The sequence below is a fragment of the Prionailurus bengalensis genome, chromosome A2 (assembly GCF_016509475.1).
Source record: "Prionailurus bengalensis isolate Pbe53 chromosome A2, Fcat_Pben_1.1_paternal_pri, whole genome shotgun sequence".
Lineage (NCBI taxonomy): Eukaryota > Metazoa > Chordata > Mammalia > Carnivora > Felidae > Prionailurus > Prionailurus bengalensis.
The window spans coordinates 32,205,512-32,230,568 of NC_057348.1; the positions used below are offsets into that span (position 1 = coordinate 32,205,512).

The following is a 25,057-nucleotide window of genomic DNA, read 5'->3' on the forward strand; positions in this document are numbered from 1 at the left end:
TTGTCTGTCTTAATTTTACCTACCTTTTTCTGAAAACAAACCTTTCCCTCCAGGAACCATCCTTTCCAGCTGAAGCTGTCAATCACCCGGCCCTAGGTGGTACAGGATGTCAGCTCCCTCAACAATATGACTGGTCCAGAAGTGGACGTGTAACCCCATCAGAGCCAAACAGGGTTCTTTTGGGGACGGCTACTTACTTGCTGTACGTGAACATCTACTTGGTGGTTGTCAGGATGAGCTCAACCAATTACGCAGAGGGGCTGGCGAGCTACTATTTGCTGTTTATTAGACTTCTTTGGAAAGCTCTCATATCCCTGGACACCATTAAGTCCATAGAGTAGAAACTACTGCTATATAAAACCAACAATCAAGCCCCTAAACCCACTGAAATCTCCTGTTTTGTTTGTTCATCTGTTCCCCATCACACAGACTCTTTCAGAAGAGACGAGTGATTTGAAGGGTGAAAACGCAGACCTGAGGGACAGACCCTGTCCCTTATCGACCTCTGGAATGGCAACTGTAATGGATGGGATTAAGAAAATGTGCATTTCTTCTCAATCCGGCAACCTTAAAAAAAAAAAAAAACAGATATATTTTCATTCCTAGTTGAATCAAGAGTCCACAAACGAACACAAATGTTTGGATGTGGTCATGTTATTTATTCATAGTATATTTTCACAATGTATTAATAAAGGAGAATAACACTTATTCATACACTGAGTATAACTTCTTATGGAGCACTCTGGAGTTTGGGGTTGGAGGATACTCCCAGGTTCTTGCTAATCTCTTTGGGTTTTGGACGCGGGCAGGATTTCAAACACTGAAGGTCTGCCACGGGTCATTGGCAATGACTCCCCTTCAATCAGGTTGGAAGGGCTGAGAGACACTGACTTCAGGACTTCCATTTTGGACATAAGTAACAAAGAGTGGGTTCATGGAAGATTGGAAAGACTCAGGTGTCTTCCACTCCACGGTTTACGTCTTCTCTTCTCACAAATGCTAATTACTGCAGCAGCCATGAACTGGCAGGGTCTCAGGCTCATGGCCTGAAGAAAAGTCAGGTCACCAGTCAATGCGTTTAGGCAGAAGGCAGTCCTGATGATGAGGGACTGGTTTTGAACTTCCCCGGGTGTGCTGGGGGTGCTGAAGGTCACCCCATCCTGAGCATCCTCTGTCTTGCAGCTGATAAACGGGGACACCATTTTAGAACGTCTCGGCAAAATGTCGAGTATCACTCTGTAATGCAGTGGCTTTGGGGTCTCCTCCATTTGACTTCAGAGAGATCTAGGCACCATGAACTGAAGCAAAGTATTAATAACAGTAACAAAAAGAACAGAGTCCAATCCTCTTCCAAAACAAGCGTGTCCAAAAATAAGAACAAGTGGTCTTGCTTTTCCAAGTGATTCTGTCCGTCGCATTCTGTCCTTCTCTGCCTCCCTTTTATTAAACGTGTTTACATTTCTGAGTCTGGTGATCACTTAAATATATACATTATATAGCACCAAGGCAGCAATTTTTTTTTTTCCCAGAGATCACATGAAACTGAATAGTTAACATAACTAATGGCTGGTACAATCTGTGACATCGCTAAATTACTTGTTGGCGGATACTTTCCTAGAAATGCCAAAATACACTCACACGACTCTGTAGCACCTTGATGGCAGCTAGGTTGTTTTAAAAAGACAAATTACAATTTCGTAAAGGTCACAATAAAATATTTACAGATAGGAAGTAAACAATAGTGTACCGTGATAATGAAGGATCACTTTTGTCATAGTACTACATATAATGTAGAGTACGTAAAATGCAGTGATTTGACTGCAGGGGACAACATAATGCAAAAAGCAGTCATAATAGAATCATTTTACGTACAAAAATATTACATCACAATAAATAATTTCAAACATAAATATTAAACTTTACATCATTAGGATATTCCACATATATATACACACACACACATATATACAGATATATATGTGTGTGTGTGTATATATATGTATATATGTGCATATGTACACACACACACACACACACACTCATACAAGTCCTCACACGCCCACACGCACACAAATTTAAGGTGGAGGTATTGCATTACTATCCTTCATCCATCCCATAATGGCTTCCTTTTCAGAGCACCTGGAAATAAACAAACCAAATAAGAAAAGTAAATCTCCTGTATCAACTGCGGTAAGTCAAGAGTAGATAAGCCAAAGATTTTTACGTACAGAATTTAAAAAATGACATTTGTTAACTTCTCTGGATTTTAAAAGTGATGTATGTCTGCTATAGGAACATGGACGTTTCAGGGGAGTATATAGAATAAAATAAACTCCTAGCCTGAAATCCCCCACGTGAGATAATGCTTTTCAAATACTGGCACCGTTCCTTCTAGTCTTTTTCCTAGACATACATGTAAATATTATAATATACACTCACTCAAATTTTACTACACATAAACACACACAATACTATTTTACTAGATATCAAATATGTAAAATACATTTAAAATGGGAATCTCTAGTGGCACCTGCTGACTTTGCCTGTCTCCATCCCATCTCATCTTTCCTGATAACAAACGCCTCTTTCCTCTTCTAAAGGAAGCTGTCAATCACCCAACTCCAGGTGGGTACATGAGTTCAGGACATTGTCTCCTGGACGTGGCGATTGGTTCAGAAGTGCCCACGTGGCAAACAAGAACCTGAGTTCTTGTGCAGAATGAATGCTGGATGTGAGCGTTTTTTTGGGGGCAGCTCATGGTGTTGGGGAAATGGTCTGCCTGAGAATGAAGCGAGCCTTGTTGGCTGATGGGAGAACAAATGAGTCCTGATGACTCCGTTTGAGCCTCTGGATCCAGCTATGCCTGCAGCTAGCCCACTGCTTGGATTTCTCAGTTCTTTAAGATGATAAGTTCCTTTTTTTCCTGTTGCCTCTTGCAATAAAAACAATCCTAACTGAAGATCATAGTTTTGACTACGGATTTCAATTAAACTGAAACACTGATACACAAATGTCAAGTAGGTACTCCTGTGTCAGGATCTTGAAGAGCCCTCCAGGAGAGTGGACTGCTGAAAGCTTGAAATAAGTTGTAGAAGGGTCACATGAGTTGGCTGAACTCATACCTTGTAGCTGAAGGCGCGGGGACCAGAAAATGAGTGACCGATTCATTCCTCTGCCCAGCAGAGGGAGCACTTGCCAGCATAATGTAGTGAGACCAGGAATTCTCAAACCTTCACGCGCATGACTCTCTTGTGGATTTGTCAAAATACAGATTCTGGCTTTGTAAGTCCAGGGAAGGCCTGAGATTTTGCATTCCAGCAAGTTCCCAGGTGATGCTGATCATGCCAGTCCTTGGATGACACGCTGAGTCACAAGCGTGTGGAACAGAGCATTAATTGAGAGCACTGGCTTTGGTGTAGGACACTGATGGGTTCCTCCGAAGGAATCTATTGTGATCGTAAGCAAGCTACTTAATTATGTGGGCCTGAGCTTCTATCTGTGTAATGAGGGTAAGTGGCCCCTCTCGTGGCTTTACTATGAGGTTCAATGAAATAATGCCAGCAAAGTGTTCAGCCTGGTGCCTGGCACAGTCACAGCTCAATGAATGTCACGAATATTATTAATGCAGTACTCTCGGGCAGTATCTCAAAAGTTAATCCGTAAGTCACTTGAATCAGAATTCCCTGTATCAAAAATACAGATTCTTAGATGCGCCAGAGACCTCAGGACCTCTAGAGATGGAGCCCGGCTAAGTTTTTAAAGAAAAACTGCAGAGGAATCTGACGCAGAAAGCCTAGGGACCTCCTATCCAAGGGCGGAGAACAGATGAACAGGGCAGATGAACAGGAAAGAAAAAGTTAGAACAGCCAGTCAGTTTCAAGATGCTTAACAGTCACCTTTCCGGGGGCAAATGACTTGGCTACATTTGCTAATCGTGAGTTTACAAAATAAGAGAGAGAGAGAGAGAGAGAGAGAGAGAGAAACGTGGGACCTACTTACCTTAACTATAAAATTCGAACCTCCAGGCCAGTGCCAGAGGACGGAGTACATTTCCCACAGTAGCCACCGCATTTTCCCATGACTCGGGTACCGTCCTGCAAGAAAACGCATGCTCTCAGACTCCCTGCCCGACTAGTGTTTCCAAGGCTTGCGCTGGCTTTTTGGACATCTTTCTTGCATGCACGGGAGGTAGGCCTTGTGAATAGAAGCAGACCCCAACGTCCCCACACGGTCTAAAGCGGAGGCTGACAAACTATGGTCTGTGGGTCCAATCCAGCTTGCCACCTGTTTCTGTGTGGCTCGTCAATCATCGATCAAGAAGAGCGCTGACATTTTTTCAACGGCGAGAAGCAGCAAACCAAGAACCGAATCTCCTGACATTTGAAAATTATACGAAATTCAAGGCTCCGTATCCATAATAAAGTTTTATTGGAACACAGCCATGTTCATTCATTCACTTAATGTGTGTGCCTGCTTCCGGGCTGTAAGAGCAGGATGGACGGTGGTGACAGTTCTCATTGCTTTGCACCGCGACTCAGCACACTGCAAACCACAGGGACACAGGGGTGACTTAACAGCGTTTGCAGTGCTGTGCGTGTTGCCATATCCTAACGTTGTATTTTGTTTCATTACCGGCGCATACCATCGTGTCAGAACAAGAAACGTAAAGGGACTGTGTATGTTGCTCTTTTAAGGCTCTGTTGTATGTGAGCTCTTCTGTTATCAAACTTAGATGGCAAAGCATTGTGTTTCTCGTGCAATGACACCACAGCTGTGCCAGGAGTATACAATATACACCATCGTCACCAACCTCAGCCTCAGCACACGTTTCCAACTCACAAGGAAAGCCATGGTCATAAATTTAGACAATTCAAAACCGAAGATCTCACCGTAGCATTGTTTCTTCCCAACGATAAAAAAGTGAAACCGAGTAGGGGCACCTGGGTTAAGCAACTGACTTCGGCTCAGGTCACGATCTCACGGTTCGTGGGTTTGAGCCCCGCATCGGGCTCAGTGCTGACAGCTCAGAGCCTGGAGCCTGCTTTGGGCTCTGTGTCTCCCTCTCTCTGCCCTCCCCTGCTCATGGTCTGTCTCTCTCTGCTTCTCAAAAAATAAATAGACATTAAGAAATTAGAAAAAAATGAAACTGAGTAAAAATAATGACACCAAGTAAGTTTCCAAGTGGCTGATGTATTAGCTAAGCCGGGAAAACAGTTTGCCCCATGGTGAGTTAAAGACATCCTTGTTTCATTGTTAACAGCTGAACAAACGGGTCCAGAGAAAATAAATTGTTCAAGACTACAATCGTTTTCGGGAGGAAAACAGTTGCTTGAAAAATCGATGACACTGACAGTAACATCAACAATCAATTAAAACACGAGGCAAATAATTTGGGGGGGGGGGGTGTTGGTTTTTGTTTTTGGCTCCTGATGAGCTGATAGGTAGGTATTATGGATATCATTCAGTTGTTCATTTGAGATGATGCTGAGCGTGAAGTGACTGCAGACTTGGCTTCCGGGAATAGTCTGTGGGAAATGAATTCAGGCAAGACAATTTCAAAGAGGCTGAGAAAACACTAGCACAGAACAGCTGAAGTGGAATCTACCAAGATGTGTTGGCAACTGACAGTGGTAAAAAAAAGTATGTGAATGCAGAGAAAGCTTTAGTTGGCCAAATTTACAAAGCTCATAAAAACGTAAGGTGCCTGAAGCCTATAATCACTTAACGTATTATCCATCAGTAGGTGCCTGGTGGAAAATAGAAGAATCCATCAGGTGTTACAGAGCCAGGATGAACAGCTTTCGCTACCACGACCTTATCCATCATCAGTTTTATAGACTTTCCTTGTCAGAACTAGAAACGGAACACCCTGACCCATGCTGCCATCTAGCAGTTTGATAACTTAGCAGTGGACAGGTTGGACCGTGAACTTTCGAGCTCAGAGCTGGGATTAACATTTTTTTTCTGAACGAGAACCGCTCTCAGTTGCTGTAATTGGACACCCCCCTGGCTGTGCGCATTAGCTTTTGCTATGGATCTGACAATATTTCTTAGGGAATGGAACCTGAATTTCAAGGCAAAAGTGCATTTACAGGCACAGCTTACCCTGGGGTAAAGTCATTTTAACGTCAATTAACATTGTTCCAATCGTAAGTAGAGTGAAGCCATTTACGTGCTCTCCATTCTGCTGAGAATGAAGACAAGAAGCCATATCTCAGGCCACGTACATTTTTGGTGAATGTACTTTCTGAGCTTGAGTGGCAGCACCCGCACCATGTTCTGGACTTTGGGCTAAGTGCCGAGCAAATTTCATATCTCAAAATCCATTTAACAAGGCATTTGAGAAGCTTCTATCTCGCCTTCAATGGCAAGGGCTTAATCTGTGATGTAATGACGTACGAAAGGGCGAATACCAAGAGAAAAATCGAATAGGATTCTAGAAATGCTTGCCAAGGTGTGAATATGCTCAATTAAAAGGACATGGTTGTGGACTATATCAGTGTTTGACAATACCTATTTGTGTAAAAGAAAGTTTATAAAGATGAAATGCAGAAAATCTCATCGCTGACCCGCATTAACAAATACTTATCATCAACTTTGATAACAGAGAATTAAGCAAAATATGCAGCTAGTTTAAGCAAAATATGATCATTTCCGAATATTCCATGGTTCTCACTGCTAAGTATGTTTACAGAAAAATGTACTCAATTATTATTTTTAAAACTGAATCAATAAAAATGTTGTGCAAATTTGTTTTCACTCTTGTCAGATAAATACATATACGATAGCACTGATTTTTGCCCCCTGGCTGGCAAAGTCTAAAATATTTATAAGTAAGTATCCATGATTCAGTTTTTCACAGAAAAAGTTCGCTGGCCTGCGGTCGATCCCTTCCTGACTCTCCAGATGCTCTCATTTCCCTCCACCCCACCCCTGACCTCTGCCTTTCGTTGGGTTGTTCTTCTGACGTGCCCCTTATATAACACAGGGCCTTTGCACATGCAACACCATGGCCTATGCCTGGAACTCTCTTCCGTGTCCCTTGCCCATCTGTGTACACTGGACCACCCCAGTTTTTGACTGTTAAATTCTTCAGAACCCAGCCTAGCAGCCACTTTCTCTTAAAAACCTTCCTTACCCAGTCACCTACCGCATAGCATCCTATAAAACTGGGTAATACTTTCTTTACATCTGTCTTCCTGCTAGAATAAGTCCCACGATGGCAAGGTCAATGTCTTCTTTTGCTTTTAAAGTTTATTTTAAGAGAAAGAGAGAGAGTGAGAAAGAGACAGCCAGTGAGCATCCTCATGGGAGGGGCAGAGAGAGAGGGAAAAAGAATCCCAAGCAGTCTCTGCACTGTCAGTGCAGAGCCCAATGTGGGGCTCGAACCCCAAGAATCATGAGATCATTACCTGAGCCGAAACCAAGAGTCGAACGCTTAACCGACTGAGCCACCCAGGTGCTCAAAGCCAATGTCTTTTTAAATTTCAAGGTCTCTAGAACCCAACAGTGTGTGGCTCAGGCTGGGACTAAATACAGATTTCTTAAATGAATGAATGAATGAATGAATGAGAGGCTGAAGCTGATACACACTCTTCTTTTTGACCCGCAATTCAGATAGCTTGCTGAATTAATTCCCCTAACACTTTACCATGCTGTGAAGAACTCCTTGTCTAATTGTGACATCATATCTCACTGTGTAAATTCCCATGTTGTGTTAGCCACCCCCCACCCTTGCATTCCTGCACAATGTTTGGCATCTTGGATGGTTCACACTTTTCACTGTCGAGAGAAACACTGTGATGAACCATATTTGTGCCTGCATTTCAGGATATCTTCGGGCTACATTCCCAGAACTGGGTCAAGGTCATGAAGGTTTGGTTCATATTGCCAAACTGTGAAAGTCTCTTGCAAATAACGGATAATCTTGTTTAAAAACAAAGGGAAGAACAGCTTTGTCAATTTGACAAAGAGAACAAAATCGTTCTTCTCCCTTTTAAAAATTTGTTTGCCTTTGATTATGAGTGATGTTGAGTTGGAAGAGTGATCTATTTCTAAAACTCAAATTGGTTCTGCCTTTTAAACTTTTTTTTTTTAACATTTTTTAAATTTACTTTTTAATGTTTATTCATTTTTGAGGGGGGGAGGAGCCAAGAGAGAGGGAGACACAGAATCGGAAGCAGGCTCCAGGCTCTGAGCTGTCAGCACAGAGCCAGACGTGGGGCTTGAACCCACGAACTGTGAGATCACGACCTGAGCAGAAGTCGGAGGCTTAACCGACTGAGCCACCCAGGCGCCCCTGACTGGTCCTGCTTTTAGGGGCCCGTATTAATTCTGGAGCCAATCTGATACCATCAACTGGATGTGATGCCAGACCAGCCAGCCTTCCAACTAGGAACCTTCTCTGGAGGCTAAATCGCTGGCCTGTGGGTCTTCAGAATTGCTGATGTGCTGTGAATGTCTTCTGTCTCACACAAGCTCATGCTTTCTTCACACGCTCTCCGGACCCAGCAGTAGAGAGAACCACAGTCAGACTGCCTGGGGCTCGTATTGCATGTTTAAGCAACTCTCTAAGCCTCAGTTTCCTAGAACATCTGTAGAATGGGGGTAATATTTGTCTGCCCTCAGAGATCTGCTATAAAAGCAAGAATGTACGCAAAGTGCTTAGCAGAGTTCTTGGCCTGATGTGCGTGCTCAAAAAATACTAGCTATTATTATCATAAAGGCAGTTTTTCATGTGTGGATCCCCATCATAGCCTTTTCTCATGAAGAAGAAGAAAAGTCTGGGTAATTATAAAGGTGCCAATAATGGCTTTGCAATGTTCACGCTATTTCACTAATCGGGACTCTGTTAATGTGATTTAGATCAAGTCTGAGCTAAAACTTACCATTTTTGCTACAGAACACAAAGAAAAAAACATACCGAGAGAGTGATTAGCATAAATACGATTGTCATGGAAACAGTGCCTATTTCAGAGAGAAAGGTACGCTTTCCAGCATCTTAGAAGTACCTACTCACATACCATGAAACACTAATTATAAATCATTTTTATTTTCTTCATTAAAGCAAGTACTCTAAAAACCTCTTTTCAGTGAGTATTTTGTTAGCTTAGTTTGCGCTATTACATATAATTAAAACGAGAGAGTCTCTGCTCAACTATGAACAGTTTGTATCTCATACTTTTCGTAAATTTTTCTGGTTTCCTCCATCAACATGAGGTAGGCTTTGCGGTTTTACTTGGGATTTTCTTGAAGCGTATTGATTTACATTTCTTTCTTTCTTTCTTTCTTTTTTTTTTTTTTTTTTTTAGTTTACGTATTTATTTTGAGAGAGAGAGAGAACATATAAGCAGGGTAAGGGTAAGGACAGAGAAAGAGGGAGCGAAAGAATTCCAAGCAGTCTCCTCACGGTCAGCGCAGAGCCTGACGCGGGGCTCGAACTCACAAACTGTGAGATCATGACCTGAGCCCAGATCAAGAGCCAGATGCTTAACTGACTGAGCCATCCAGGCGCCCCTGATGTACATTTCTTTGGCGTGTGCTGGTGGTGAACTGCCCATAAAACATGGGAGGTATATGTATTTCCCAATATAACCCTACACAGTCACATATATGTGAATATACCCATTGTTTAATATTTAGAATATATTTATTTTTTTTATTTTTTATTTAAAAAAATTTTTTTTTTCAACGTTTATTTATTTTTGGGACAGAGAGAGACAGAGCATGAACGGGGGAGGGGCAGAGAGAGAGGGAGACACAGAATCGGAAACAGGCTCCAGGCTCTGAGCCATCAGCCCAGAGCCCGACGCGGGGCTCGAACTCACGGACCGCGAGACCGTGACCTGGCTGAAGTCGGACGCTTAACCGACTGCGCCACCCAGGCGCCCCTTAGAATATATTTAAATCTCTAACTTCTACAGGAACGTATGGAAGAAAAAGTACACATGTCTAAAATGTCATTTTTCTCTCCTGGCCTGCAGTATGATTTCTATGTTTGCGGACAGTTGGATTTTCACAAGTGAACTACGAGGTAGGAGGCAGTACATGGAAGATGAATGAGCATTGACTCCGGACCACGTATACACTGCACCCCGCCCCAACACGTTCATCTCGTGTTCCCTTAACTCCACTGGTTGTAAATGAGCTACAAGATATGGGAAGCAAAGACAATATAAAAACAGGGAGGGGGACACTACGGAAGAGACTCTTAAATATGGAGAACACACAGAGGGTTCTGGAGGGGTAGTTGGGGGGGGGCGGATGGGCTAAATGGGTAAGGGGCCTGAAGGAACGTACTCCTGAAATCACAGTTGCACTACATGCTAACTAACTTGGATGTAAATGAAAAAAATAAATTGAAAACAGATATGAATTGAGGCCATCTCCTCTATGACAATGCAAAATTCATTAATTTTGGATTTCAAAGCAATTCTTCAATCTACAACCCTCCCTCAGCGTAAGGAATGTCTGTTAGGCCCCAGGGCCAGGCAGCCAGGCCTCAGAAACACAGGCCCCGCCCCTCGCCCCTTGCTGACCCCACAAATTCCCCAGGCCTGCAAAGAAGCAAGAAGACTGGTGGGCACCTCTCCCATGTGGCCTGAAGTGAACCTCCCTTCACTCTGCTCAGCTCTCAAGGCTGTTCCAGAACCTCCTCCTGGACGTTCAGATAGCAGCTCTGAGGATGGGCGTGGGGAGCCCCGGGAGACCTCTGGATGGGGCTGAGGGCCTTTTCGTATCCTGAGCACATCTGTGAGCTGAGGGGGCACAGAATGTCACTGGCAGAGGAGCTCCGAATTCCAACATCTCCTTTCCGATCTCACATCCGGGCCATGCTCCCCTTTCTGTGGGTCTTCCCCTCACACACAAGCGGGGTAGAAACTCAAGTTCCTGTGCACAGCAGGTGCACCTGAAGCACCGCTGGGAAATAGGGTTGTCCCTCGCTCCCAGGTGGGGTGGGGACCCACCTGGTGCTCTGGGGTGCCAGCCACCAGAAGTGATTCTGCTGATTCAGTTTCACCCTGGACAACTGGCGTCTTCCTGTAGTTTTGCTGGGGAAAAACATTTTATTGCCAACCAGGTTTGGAGAATTGAGGTTTTCACCATGGCTTTTTCCTCGTAGCTCTCAGCAGAAGACAGTAGGAAAGTAAGGGAGGATGATCGGAGGCTGAATCAAAGCAGGGCCTCAGTCCCTCGGGGCAACCAGCGAGTACGTAATGGGGGGAGCAGGACATTGCAGGGTTTTGCAAAGTGTGTTCTAAGGAACACCAGATTATTCGGGGGCAACCAAAAAGTGTAACTTTGAAAAGAAGGTTCTGGGGTTGGTCTAACTCAGGCCAACCGTTCTGGAAACGTGGGCTGAGACCAGGGCCATCAGCACCACCCAGGAAACTGCTGGAAATGTCCATTTGGGGCCCTTCCTGAGGCTGGCTGTGTTTTTAACTAGCACAGCAGGTGATGCACGCTCCAGTTTGAGAACCACTGATTTAGGGCAACACTGGCTTCGATAAAGTCACACAGGCTTCCTTCCTGTATAGTTCATTCCAACCTTTAGTAAGCTCAGGCTTATTGTGCCTCTTCAAGAAGCAAATAAAATATACAATTTTCTTCCAAATGTCATTGGCCAGGGAGGCCTGTGTTCGGGGCGCGTAGTGGGGGGATGCTGCTCTGAGAGCCCCCCAAGCAGGTGAGGCACACAGGGCAGCACGTGGCACGGCAACCAGGCGCCACAGATGGCTCCGGCCGGGCTCCCAGGGATTCACAAGGAGTGCTCAGCAGACCCTGGAGATTAATTTTGAGCTCCGGCTCTCCGGGCTGTCACGGAACACCAAGAGTTTTTTGGGTTTTTTTTTTTTCTTTTTTTGCTTTTTCTTTTCTTTTCTTTTTTTTTTTTTTTCCGGAACACCAAGATTTAAAAAAAGAAAAAAAAAATGCTGGCAGGCAAATGTCAAACCAACCCCCTCCAGGAAAGGCGGAACTTCTCCCAAACGCTTGGGAAAGAGCCAACCCGTCTTTGCAGGGCAGTGATCATTCTCTCCAGAAGGTGGCGCTCTCCGCCGTAATTATTTTTAGGTTCTGGATGCAAACAACAATACTGATAAGGGCTGACGGGATTGAAACTTAGCTAACGGAGTCTACATAGACGGTTTCCTACGGAATCCTGCTTCGTGTCTGACCACATTTTGGGCAGTTAATGTTGTTGTCCCTCGGAGTGACTGAAACATAATATATGGCCCCTGGGGGGTAGTGGTGTGGAAGAACATAATCATTTGGTGGCATATTCTAAAGCAGGCGGGCCGTCTATCAGCTATCTTTATTCCTTTCAGTGCAAAGGAAAACGGTGAATGATTTACGAGCAATCAATGGGGACTGGCTTAGAGCAAGACGGGAGTCAGATTTTTCTTTTTTCTTTTTTTTTTTCCCATAGACAAATTTAACCCTGGAAGCTGAAAATTGGGGCTCTAGAAACTCGGGGATTTCCCTGGGAAGTCACAATTGGATGTTTCGTCCCTTCCTGGGGGGGGGGGGGGGGGGGGAGCAGCTTCAATTTCTTCTTTATATTCATTTTGATAAGTTTTAGCAGATAAAAATACAGGGCACTAAGTTAGATGTAAGTTTCAAATAAGCAACAAGTAATCTTTTTAGAATAAATATGTCTCACACAGTGTTTAAGACATGCATGTAGTAAAAAGAAAAAATGTTCCTTGCTTATTTGAAATTCAAATTTAACTGGGCGTCCTCTACTTCATCCGGCAACCCTACTCTGGAATGATAACCCCTTTCCCTGTTCTCTTCCTCTTTGTCCTCCCCCAGCCACGTTTCTGAGAAGACCCCGTGTGAGGGTCACGGCTGAAGCAGGACCTGGGACCACAGGCCATACTCTGGTAAATTTCCCCTTTGTCTTTGGGGTCAGGTTCCTGTCGCAGGTTCTCAGAACTGAGGGAAGGCTGGAACACGCAGCAGTTTCTGTCCTGGGTATATACAAGGGGAGTTAAAAATTCTACCCCTGCCTGGGAGGTTCCCATTCAGTCAGTCTGGCTGGGGTCTGGGCACATGCATTTGAAACTTTTCCAGGGGATTCTGAGAAACACTGCCGAGACCAGGGTTTCTCAAGCTGTGCCTTGCTTATGATCCACCTGGATCATAAGACCTTGTTCATGGAGACCTTGTTCTGCGGCAGATCCGGACTTAGAAGCCACGGGCCCCCAGAAACTGCATTTGGAACAAGCCTCAGGTGATGTTGATGCTCTATGTGGACCACACCTTGAGTGGCAGGATTTTTGATCATGAAAACCTGTTAACTGTGAAACCCCTGAGTGTTTCTCGAACGCTCTGCGAACATCACCTGATAACATCCCTACCTTCCAGCCTCTGTTGTATTTCCATTTTTTCTTGGAAAACAGCAGCAACTGGAAAACTTGGAAAACAACAGTAACAAACAAACATCCTGTGCCCTACGTTCACAAAAGGAATCTAATGTTGGCTAATTGCAAGGTGTTGGAGCTGCACCCTCTCTCAGAGGCTTCTTAACTGCTTTCAGCTTCCCCGTTAGGCATCGTCCAATTACTCGGATGGTTCACAGGTTGAGGACTCAGGGAAGGATTCACCGGAAGCGAAGCAAGGCTCTTTCGGATAAACCCAACTTACACTTGCTTCACCTTCAATTTATGTCCTAAATTTCCTTCCTGACACTTTGCAAAATAGTTTCAGCAAGTGGGAAAGCGCGTTCGTCCCTTTAGCACCACCACAACAGACCCGGCAAGGAAGGAAGGAAAGAGAAAAAACCAAAACCCAACGGAAGCCACTAGGTCACCTTACCGGGGACTTCTTAATGTCGGAGACCGCGTAGTTCCCTTGTGATATCCATCTGGCTGAGTCAGTTAAAGACAGGCCGGTCCCGTAAAGGTTGATGCTAAAACGACCCTGGAATAAATAGCCAATGAAAAAGACTTTTAGTCCACGTGATGTCCTAAGCAAAGGCCACACAATGAAGGGCCCTTGGAAAGGAGAAGGACATTAATTAATTACGATAGCTACTAATTAATGAGGGTGGTTTGTTTTTTTTTTTTTTTTGGAAGGTGGGGGGGAAGTCTGGGCCAGGCACTTTACATGCATGCTCACAAGAGCTCTCTGAAGGCGTTCTCTTTACAGATGGGGAAACTAAGGCCCGGTGGAGGTGACTAGCTTCTGCAGGAGGCAGTGCGAGGCCAACTCACATTTTCCTGACTTCAAAGTCCTCGCTCTCAACCAGCGCCATTCTGCCTCCCTAACCCAGCAATCCTGATGTTGCTCACAATTATCAGATTCCTTCAGGAACAAAATGCCACAGTGTAATTTTTCTAACAAGATCTCGCTGCCAAAGCTTCCCGGGCCTCCGCTTCCCCGCCACGCTGAGCACTGCGCGTCCTAAGCACAGCAGGGCGGGACTTCAAAGGACAGGTGCGCTCTCCGGGACGGCCAGCAGAGGGCGCGCGCGGCCCGTTCTACACAGCCTGCAGCGGGACCGCCTCTTCCAGGCCGGGGATCCCGGATCCCAACTCGCTCCAGGATTCCTTTCAAAACCGGGCCTCGGTGTTTCCACGTTTATTTCTAAGGAGACGCCGCCGCAGAGCTGCTCTCCTGCGTTGCCCATCTGTCTCTGTTTCTCCCTCGCTTGCAAAAATGACTCCACAAAGGCACCTGAAATACTTTGCTGAGGCTTCCTCCCCCACAAGGAGCGGTTTCAGATCTGAAAATGTTCTGCACCAACACGCTCGCGGTGAATGTTTCCTCTCGGAACCTGACACGGTCCCGTACTTTGTCAAAGCAGTCTTTAATAAGGCGAGGCGGACTCCGCGCCGGCCAGGCCTATGTAAAAATCGGGCTCTTTCAGGGAGGGAGAGGGGGGGATGAAATCTCAGAACCTCAGTTTGTCCACCTGTAAAATGGAAGATAGTAACAGTATCTGCCTCAGCCTACTGTAGGGAGGGCTAAATGAAATTAGCCATGCAGCACACGGGTGGTACCTGACTTCAGAAATCCTGGTTATTGGTTGTTTTGTGTTGGGTGTCTCGCTCCAAGAGGAACAGTAGACTTAGGGGAGGGACTTGGCACTGCTTTATTTATATCAATAATGGTCTGTAACACATAGGCGGTTGGTAGATTGTTAATAAATATTCTATCTTGGCTTGTCCACTATGACCTGGCAGGACTAGGGGTACCCTGCAGGCTCCCTCTCTGTGTCAGTGCCATCACTATTTCCTAAGCAGAGGTTATCAACCCCTTTGGAGCCTTAGATTCCACATGTATGACATGGGGACAAAATAACATTCCAATTCTCGGAAGTGATGCGAGCATCGAAGTTAGTGGCTCTCCGTAGCGGACGATTTTGCCCCTGGGGGGAAATCTGGTAATTATCTAGAGATCTTTCTGGTTGTCATAACTGGCAGGTATGTGTGTGTGTGTGTGTGTGTGTGTGTGTGTGTGTGTTACTAGCATCTGGGGGGTAGAGACCAGAGGTACTGCTAAATAGCCTGCGATGCACAGCACAGTCCCTACAACAGAGATCGATCCAGTCCAAAACACTGATTTTGCTGACGGTGAGAAACTCTGGTTGTGACCGTTTGGATTTTTCCTAGAATCCAGATTCCTCTACTTTTCGTGTAGGCTTAACTTTCCTGAGTCCATCTCTAAAATGGGTTAGTAACGCCTACGATGCAAATAGGAGGGGGTGAGGTAGAAGGTATAGTGCATGTAACTCATTACCTGGCACAGAGTAGGTGATATTTAAAAAGTATTTTTGGAAATTATGACAGTACCCTACAGGCGTTCGTGGTTGGTAGGCGAAGTGGCCTCAGTAAGTGTCTGTGATTGTGGCTGCCCTGAGGCACGAAGCCCAGTGTTGCCCGGCCTCCTCAGATACACACCTCTCCCAGCTCTGCTTTCTCACCTGCTATTTCCTTATTTCACTCTCCTGCCTGTCCTGAGGCCGTGTTCACACCGTTCATTATGGCCAGACCCCACTGCAGTCGAGGATCCCTCTCTTTCTCCCCTTCCCATCCTGCTTCCCATGCGGATGGTCTGTACCCCCTGCACTGCAGGAGAAGGTAGCGTGATCTGCTTTGACCTCAAGGTCCCTGCAAGGTCCAGGCCCCTGACCTGCCTTCTGGCCCAAGAACTCCCCCCGCTGATCCGAGCGTCCGGTGTCTAAGCACCTTCCATACACACGTCTGGCTAGATCTGCCCTCTCGGAGCGGGTGACAGACCCGATGGAACGGGCGGTCTTCCTCCTCATTCTCTTTCCACCTTTTCCAGCACAGGGGACCTACGTTTTCAGCGGATAATGACCACCTTAAGTTAAGGGTCCTGTGAGGCGTGAAGACTTACTGTCCTCTGAGCTCCAGGTGAGACATCTTTGCCCCTACAGCCCTCATCTTCGAGGGGTAGAGGGTGTGAATGTTATAGCTACTACCTCCTGTGGCTGATTTAAGAGGGTAAAAGTAATTCCGGGTTATGCATGCACTAGAGGATCCAGAGGGATTTGAGAAAGATGTGCCTGAGGCTAGGAGAGGTTTTGTTCTTTGTTCAGACAAAGGAGAAGGCTGCAAAGTCCTCTCTGCAAGTGGGGTCAGGCAGACCCGTCTGCCATCGTGGATTTGCACTCAGACACATTTGGGATCAAATCCCGCCTCTACTGAGCACCAGCTGTGTGGGTTTGGGCAACCCCCCCCCCCCCCGCCCCATGTCTCTGTGACTCCATTTTCTCATCTGAAAAGGGGGGACATTCTCGCTGGTGGCTGCTGTGAGGTGACATGCCACACCGAGCTAGGAATGCTGAGCCAAGTCTAAACTCTAGTAAACACTCAGTGAATGCTACCAATACCAGCATCAGTAACAGTAACGCCGCATCCCCTGTGGTCAGAAGAGGAAAACACATTCTGGCTACATTTCCCATTGAGGGCCCTTAGGGGACCTGCTCTTACTGCTAAGTAAGTCGCCAAAGCCACAGTGTGAACGAGGAGGAAACAGCACATTCCCTTTGGCTTCTGTGCAATCAGCAGGTCACAGGAGGGGCCGACCTCTCCAAAGCTCCTCGCACAAGGGTGCTTGTGCGGACCTTTTCCTGGAAAACCCGTCCGCAAAACTCAGGGCTTTCATCAGTATACGGAGTTGGTGCTCAATAAATGTCTACGGGATTGAGTTCTGAAAACCCCTGATATGGCTTGAAGAACAGGCTAGGAAAAAATACAAATTAGCTTCTCACGGGCTTTGGGTTTTCTCATTTAGCAATTGCTTCAGGGTCAGGATTTAGCAAATCAATAAGTTCATTTGTCTCTGAATTATTAAAAGAAATGAATGCAGATTACCTTTCACTTACCTAAACTTCCCCAAAGATGCACAGAGAGAAACAAGAAAATCCTCAGACTTTTGAAAAAGGCAGGACAGGGCTAATCTATTAGCTGTTAAAATGCAACCCACACCAGTGGGGTGTTTGAAGTCATCTGCTGCTCTAAAGAAACAGCACTTCAAAAGTTTTCAATTCCTGGGTAATAGAGGAGAGGCCCCCTTTTACCATTATGTCCTTTGTTTATTTTCTTTCTCCCTGAGAGCTTCCTTTTCACTTCCCTAAAATGTTTAGCATTGCTTTCTGAAGCTGGGGGCTGAGAAAACACTTTGTTAAAAGAAAATTCAGATGTGTTTGTCTTCAGATGGTCTCTGATTGGGCCTAAACCCATCCTGGGGAGATGGTGTATTCCCAATGCAGCTCCCCGTCCTAGGATTCCCAATGCAGCTCCCCGTCCTGGTCCCCAGACTTTTGAAGGCCCAGGGGCGGGGAGGGGGGGGCGGAGTGGGAAACTCCTGGCCCAGAGTTTAGCAACGGCCTCGTGAGGACCCCTTTCGAACCAAAGCCAGAACTGGGGCCAAGTTCTCCTGGCCGGAATCACGGAATTCGTCACGCCTTCTCAGGGCTGCAGCTTCTTGCAAAGATGATGCCGATTTTGCAAAAGTGGCGCCAGGCAGATCCTTACGACAGCGCATTTCAAAATATCCACACCTCCAGGGCGGCAAGGGCGTGTGGCAGTGTGGCTGGGCAATGAGATGGCCGCTGAGCGGCTCTGCTGAACAGCAAATCCAGCAGACGATGATAAACTTGCCCTTCGTCTGGACACTACACGTTTTATACATCTATGGCGGGATAGCAGTTTTTCTGTCACACAACGTTTGCAATTTGTAACGGCTGACCGTGGTGGTGGGTTAGAGCGCGCTCGTCCTGGCTTGCGAGAGCCGATCGTGTGCATTTCTGCCGGACTCCCCATTTGGGGACATAACGCTGGTGGCTTGAAATCAGTTATGGCGCGTGGGGGTGGGGCGGAGCGAGAGTATTTACACCTGGGAGGCTGGCAAAAATGCTACAAAGCAGGACTTGTGATTTTCTTAAAGAGCCAGTCATGAAGCCTATACCGGCCTGTCACTGACTGTGTAACATTCACTCTGAACCAGCACGGTTTGTTTAAGCAAAGCCCCTGCCCTCTGATGCCTAATCTGCTTCCAGATGTTTACTGTTATAGCAGGTGCACTTTGCTGCATGCAGAGGTTTGCCATGTAGCTCTGAGCGGTTCCTTAGGACACACTCCTAGGAGTGGCATGGCTAGATGAGTAGCTCGGAGCATCTCTGAGACTTCCTGCAGGGGGCCAAACTGCCCTCCAGAGCAGCTGTTCTAACTGTATTCCCGGGAGCAGAAGCAGCCAGGGGTCCCCTGCGGGCAGGGCGGAACGTGGGTCCTTGGTGGGGGGAGCCCTTAGCACATACCTGCGGGCACTTGGCAGCACTGTAGCAGTCCCCGGCTGTGGCAAAAGGGACAGGGTGTCCTTCGCTGGTCCGGGCAAACTGCAAGTCAGTGGCTGCGGGGTTTTGCAGAAAGGGAGAGGAGAGAAGTCCAAAAAGGTACAGAAGGGATAGGACAGTCACAGGGAGGCGGGAGGGAAGAAGGATAGTGAGAGAAAGAGTAAGAGGGAGAGCGGAGAGAAAAAAAATACCCGAAGTGTCATTAGTGAGCAAACGGATCCAGATGTGCAACAGATCCAGATGTGCACCGCTTTCCCCCTTGGATCTGTGGTTCAAGAGCCTCGCTCCCTGGGTTTTATCTGCACGGTCTCTCCATGGGAGGGAAGCCAAAAGGGGGGTTTAAGATGACTTTGGAATCGATTCTCACATAAATAAATAAATACGTGAATCGCATCCATTAAAGGTAAGCGTCACTGGATGGCTGTGAGTCTCCTGCGTACAGCCTCCCAGCTGTAAGGATGGGAAGAAATCGGCTACAAAAGTATCTCCAGCTACTTAGGAGTTACTTCCTGGGGCTTTAGCTGCCCTCCCATGGCCAATGCACTATGCCTGCCAAAATGTGGCGCAGTTAGAACCCTCATCTTGAAAGTATTAATGGCAGTTTCTCAAGTTTGGGGCTACCTTGGAGTTTAAAAAAAAAATCCAATGAAAACAATGCTTGTGTTTTTAACCTCTTCATAACTCTGGACAGCAGCTCTACACAGAGCAGGAGGAGTCGAAGCAAGGATCTCGCAAAAGCCATCGCTGGTAGAAGGAGAGGCCGCTTTTACCTCTCCGCCTTGCCTTTCGGGAACAGCAAGAGCCCTTTATCTTTCTACAGTTAACCGAGCTCCAGTGGGAAGGAAGTCTGAGCTCCCTGTCCCGCAAAGAGAGGGGCCCTTGTGGCCACAGCACACCGAAGCCCCAAGTCTCAGCTGGAGTGTTTTTCTAAGCGGAAAAACTGCAGACTCTCTGCCTTTAGCCCCCATCAGGCTCGCGGAAGGCGATAAAAAGTAGCTTGGTACAAATCAAGTTTCATCCACCTCGAGGGGAAAGCGATGCAATATTACGGGAGCAACGGTAATGAGCAAAAATTAATTATTCATTATTTCTGTTTTTCCTCTATTCGAGGGAACACGTTTGGATCGTTCAGCTATCTACAACCACGCCTATGATTAACGTCCCTACGAAAAGGCAGTCTTGGCTGCAGGATGAAATCAGCTCGCGCGGAGGCTGGTTACAAGAGGCAAGCCCGTGGTCCGCTTCTCTTCTGTAAATCGACAACTGGATAAAATTAGCTGTGTCCCCCTGCATGTGTGTGCACTGTGCAGGGGGGAGGCGGTTGGGGGAATGGAAGGTTCCATGAGAATCTCTTTAAGGCATGCAGCTGCTCTGTCTTCTCCCTTCAAAGCTTCTGCTCCTACCCTTCCTTTCCCCACGCCGATACCCTGTGCCTGGCTAACTGCTACTTGACCTTAAGATGTCAGGTTCAGTGTCATTTTTTGGGGGGATGCCGTCCTGACTCCCCCCCACTGCAGTGGTCCCCTTTTAGTGGCCTTCGCCTACTCCACGCGTTCGTTTCTCACAAATCTGACGGGAGCTCCGCCCTGGGCAAGGCACCTTCCAGGGACTGGCTGTAGAGCAGTAAAACGGAAAGGAGCCAACCCCGCCCTCACGCAGCGTGGACCCCAGCTGTCGTCGCTGGATGGCAAGGCAACCCATCTCGTTCCCCCGCAGCATCTCAGAGCCTTGCCCCCGGCCAGTGTGCGGAGTGCAGTGCGCTGGCTGAATGGGGAGAGGAATGAGCACGTGTCCTTCTCCGTGACATTCTACCGGACTTACTTATTATCTGCATCGTGGTCAGGTCTATTCTGATTTTCTGGAAGCTGGAAAACCCAGCTGCCGTGTAGTCCTTCCGACACTGGCAGTCATCCCGTCGGCTCCCGTTGTAGGGACATTCGGTTGGGTTGTGCAGCCTACGTCACAGAGAGAATGTTCTGGTGAGGACGGCAGCTACTTCCGGGGCATCCCCAAGCTGTCTGTGCCCTTCCGAGCCCGAACGCTCCTACCTGTGCCCGTATACCTCGGAGAAGTTTTCTGAGTCACCGTGGACCAGGGTTATGAACTCTTTGGGGTGGTCAGACTGCATCCCTGCACAGAATATCTGAAAGAGAGGCCAGAGATAACCTAGGAAGAGCAGCTCAGAGGTGAGACCATGGGACCCAGGGCGACTCACTCTCCAATCATTCTAGAAATAATGACTGATATCCATCGTTCACCTTCAGGAGCTTTCCCGCGATGAGCAGAAAGTATTCACCATCTTCAGTGGCACCTTTCAGTCTCTTTACCTCCTTGCAGTTCTGGGGTAACTCACCTAGAAACCACGAAACGTACAAAAGGAGTGTGATGCTCCCGGATCCCCCCGCTGTCTGCCTGGGGAATGAATGATACTGTTCACACTAATACTTTGCAGCTTGAAAAGAGGGGGGGGGATAATTTCCTTAGAATACATTCTTTCCCTTTTTGGGGGTAAATGTTTTTTTTTTCTTTGAGTTTTATGGAGAGGTAACTGACCTATAGCACTGTATAGGTTTAAGGCATAGAGCATAGTGGCTTGACTTCTACAGATTGTGAATAGTTACACTAAGTTTAGTTAACATCCATCATTTCCTACAGATAGATGTATAAAAATGTTTGTTTTTCTTTTTGATGAGAACTTTTAGGATCTACTCTCTTCGCGACTTCCAAACGTAGCATACGGCAGTGTTGACTATGGTTTTCACGCTGTGCATTTCATCCCCAGCACGTATTTATCTTATAAATTCTCTATTTCCAATGAGGGTGGGCAAACGAACAAGGAAACCCTGGTCTTCGTGCTCCGGAGAAAGGGCTTCAGCTGGCCCACTTACAGTTATAGATATTGTGACAAGTTTTCCTTTCTTCTGGCTTCAGGTCGGCAGGGCATAAGTGGCTGGGCTGGTCCTCGTTGGTTAAACACTGCACAGATCTGTGTGTCACTCCCACACCACAGGACACTGAGCACTGGAAGGCAGACCAGAGTCAGTGATGCAGCCCCGGAACCCGGGAGACTTGGGGTCTAGTGATGTGGGGCTCACAGCTCCACGTCCGAGGTGTCATTTCAGACCCTAGGCTGCTGAAAACAAGTGCTGACGTATGTGCAACACTTACAGTGGAGCAGTCTCTGTGCTAAGCATTATACATCCATGTTCATATATGCGTGTATCTTACCTGTGTATTTATATTTACATGTATAACATATATACTTCTATATATGACATATATATATACGATGTATAATTTTCTCATTTAAGCCTTACAAAAATTTTCTGAGATAGTACTCCCATTATTCTATTTTTACAGAGGCGATTGGGGCCCAAAGGTCAAGAACTTGTTCAAGGTCATGGTAGAGCCAGGATTCAAACCCTAACCCCTTTCGACCGATCCTGTACTTTGTCTCGTCACCTGGCCACACTGAGAACCTAGTAGGCGGGAGCCAGGGGGTGGTGGCAATACTCCAAGGACAGTCGCAATTTTAAATGTTCTCGCTTACTGTACGCCTAATGCAGTGAAATACTCCCGTTGAAGAGGGACTAGAGTCTGCTGACTTCCTAACCGCGGAAGCAACAACGAACTCTTCTGTAACTCTTACTAGGTGACAGAGTTCCGGGAGCTGGTGTGGAAAAACATCGTGGTAAAAAAAAGCATAACGTGAAGTGTGCTATTATGATCTATGAGCTGTTTACATATTAACTCGTCCCTTCTTCACCACCACCCATTTTGCAGATGAGGAAACAGAGACACAGAAGTGTTGCACCTCTCACTCAACTGGCAAGTAGGAGGGCCAGGATTCACAGGGCGGGCGTCTGGCGTCGGAGCCCGTGCTCTAAGCTCTGGGTTTGGCCACCCTGCCGAACGAGAAGAGAACCTTCTCTTCCCATCAGCCCACCTCGAGGTGCTAAACGCCAGTGTCTTCCCAGCATCCCTCCCGGAAGGAGGATCCCTTGGGACGGCCGAGGCAGGACATGTCTAAGGTGAAGTCTGGGATCCCAAAGCTTTCCCATTTGATCACCCAACAGTCTACTTACGCTGCCCCAGTTGCCGACTCTCCAGCTGGCCGACACAGGGCACTCCCTCAGGTAGCACGGATGGACGCTGGGGGGCTGAGTGCCCGGGCAGTTGACGGCCGTTTGGTAGCTGTACTCATAATTCTCCTTCCCGGTGTAAATCTCGCTACAGGAGACGAGCCTTTGTCTGTAGCCCTTTCCACAGGTCACTGAGCACTGGGAAAACAGGGGGTGGGAGGAGAGGCTGGAGCAGCGCCTGGGGGCAGCCCACAATAGGCCCCTGACCCCCACATCCAACGTTGACCCCGGACGACGCTGCAGAGAGCTCTCACTTTATTAGCTTGTTTGTGCATCGCAAGCGGCAGGCCCCGAGCGCACCGCGGACAGACAACCCTAAAAGTCGCCTTCGGGGATCTAGTGTGGCCCCCGCTGCGGGACGGGGCGCTCTGAGCCCTTGCTTTGGATTTCAAGGGGAGGAGGGGAGGAGGGGAGGAGGCGGTTCCATTTAGACGCTCCCCATAGCCCCACTGCACATGCTTCTCCAAACCGGAGATGTGGCCACGGGGGACGGGAGGAGGGCGTGTCACAGCTCACCTGAGTTACAGGTGAAACCCAAGCACTTAGCCAAAAGGGGACTTGGGCACAGTTTTCCTTTCCTGCTCCGTTCGTTTTCCTTTCCCGTCTGCCCCGCACTCAATCTCCTTCTCTCTTTGCTCTCCCTGCCCATACGTCTGGACCGATAATGTCACCCTTCTGCTCTCCTATCTCTTTGCCTATCTAACCAGATCAGGCCGTCACTTTACCTGTTGACCATCATTACACGGCATTTACAAATATGCAAACAACACGCCAAAGGAGAGAGAGAGGACGTCTTACTAGTGTCCAAGATCCTTCCTGTGATGAGACACCTAATTGGATATTGACGCCATGCTGAAGTAGGTTCAACCTCCCACGCTAAGCACTTGATACAATATATTTAGAAAATAAAAGTGCATTGCAGTGAATTTAGTTTTGATGGTGTTTTTTAGACAATGTGGTCAGATAACCGGCCATCCCCTGGGAAGGTGTCACATAAAATTAAGCGAGAGGATCAGGATTCTCTAGACCAAAGGTTGCCGGAGGCGTCCTGGATGAACCCCCGACCCAGTCCGCAGCAAGTGGTGTGGTCTGCTTTCTCCAGGGGGCGCATCCATGAGGTCTCACTAGCTATTAAAAGCCACAGTGTCATTCTTTCCTAACATCTCCTGAGCTGGCGCTTTCAGCCACGTGGCTTTCGTCTCCTATAACTACCTGTTCCAGGGAGAAGATACCTCTTGAAGAGGTCCTGGAGGCAGGAGGGTGACAGGCCCAGCCAGAGGCACACGGAGCATCCCTGGTCCTTCCTTTTCGGATGGCTCGAGACCTGGAAATGTTGTGCATGTTTCTTCCTTCTTCGGCTGCCACTGTTCAAATGCTTGAAGAGCCAGCAGAGGCTAGGCCCGGGGAGGGCGAGGCTGGTCTGGGGTGTTTCGTGTGTGGGCGGATCGCCAGCCAATGCTGGGTCTGTCTAGGCTGGGAGGGAGGAGGGGGACTGGCGGGGAGGAAGGAGGCAGGGAAGCTCTTACTCTTGACTCTCCATGCCCTGGGGGGTCATGTGCTTGCTTCATTATGAGCATATATTACTTTTCTAATGTGAAAATAACAGCAAAGCAGGATGAAATGGTAAGAATGTGCGCTCCTTGCATTAATGATGCACTTCAGGCTTAAGCCGAGAAATGCATGATGAGCCAGGGGTGATGGGGTGCTCTTTTCCCATCTGGCCCAGGCCTGCTCAAATTCAAGGAGAGCTCAGAGAAAAGCACTCAACTCTCCAGGGGACAGAGGTCCTGGAGAGAAGGCATGGCTTGCTGTGGCTCTTGAACTTTTCCAGAAGCTTTCCTAGAGGGATTTCTGGTCCAGTGGGCCTTGCATCCATGTGAGGTCCTATCTCCAACCCTTCTCCACTTTGCTATAAGTTTCCAGAGTTTTTAATCCATGATACACTTGAGAATTTGCATAAATACTTAAGACTTTTTTTTTTTTTTTGGAGAAGATTTGGATCTTCTCCAAATCTCATCTGTTGGGGGTTAAGATTAAGGTTAAAATAAAGCTATAGGAGTCACATGACTCAGTCTCAGATCACAATTCT

At 47.2% G+C, this 25,057-nt stretch overlaps 1 protein-coding gene across 3 annotated transcripts in view; it reads right to left on the minus strand.

The window, feature by feature from the left end:
- Positions 1 to 638: 638 nt before the first annotated feature.
- The window catches only part of ADAMTS9 (ADAM metallopeptidase with thrombospondin type 1 motif 9), a 162,229-nt gene continuing 137,810 nt past the window's right edge, over positions 639 to 25,057 (minus strand). For 2 of the 3 annotated variants that reach the window (XM_043587867.1, XM_043587868.1), the window contains 9 exons: positions 22,912 to 23,106; positions 21,715 to 21,847; positions 21,085 to 21,179; positions 20,875 to 20,969; positions 20,648 to 20,781; positions 18,791 to 18,882; positions 13,819 to 13,923; positions 4,000 to 4,094; positions 639 to 2,139 (listed from right to left, as the gene is read on the minus strand). In XM_043587867.1, coding sequence (XP_043443802.1) covers positions 4,005 to 4,094; positions 13,819 to 13,923; positions 18,791 to 18,882; positions 20,648 to 20,781; positions 20,875 to 20,969; positions 21,085 to 21,179; positions 21,715 to 21,847; positions 22,912 to 23,106 — 939 coding nt within the window. In that variant the 3' untranslated portion in view covers positions 639 to 2,139; positions 4,000 to 4,004. The remainder of the gene's footprint in view (positions 2,140 to 3,999; positions 4,095 to 13,818; positions 13,924 to 18,790; positions 18,883 to 20,647; positions 20,782 to 20,874; positions 20,970 to 21,084; positions 21,180 to 21,714; positions 21,848 to 22,911; positions 23,107 to 25,057) is intronic. The other variant, XM_043587869.1, reaches the window with a different exon arrangement.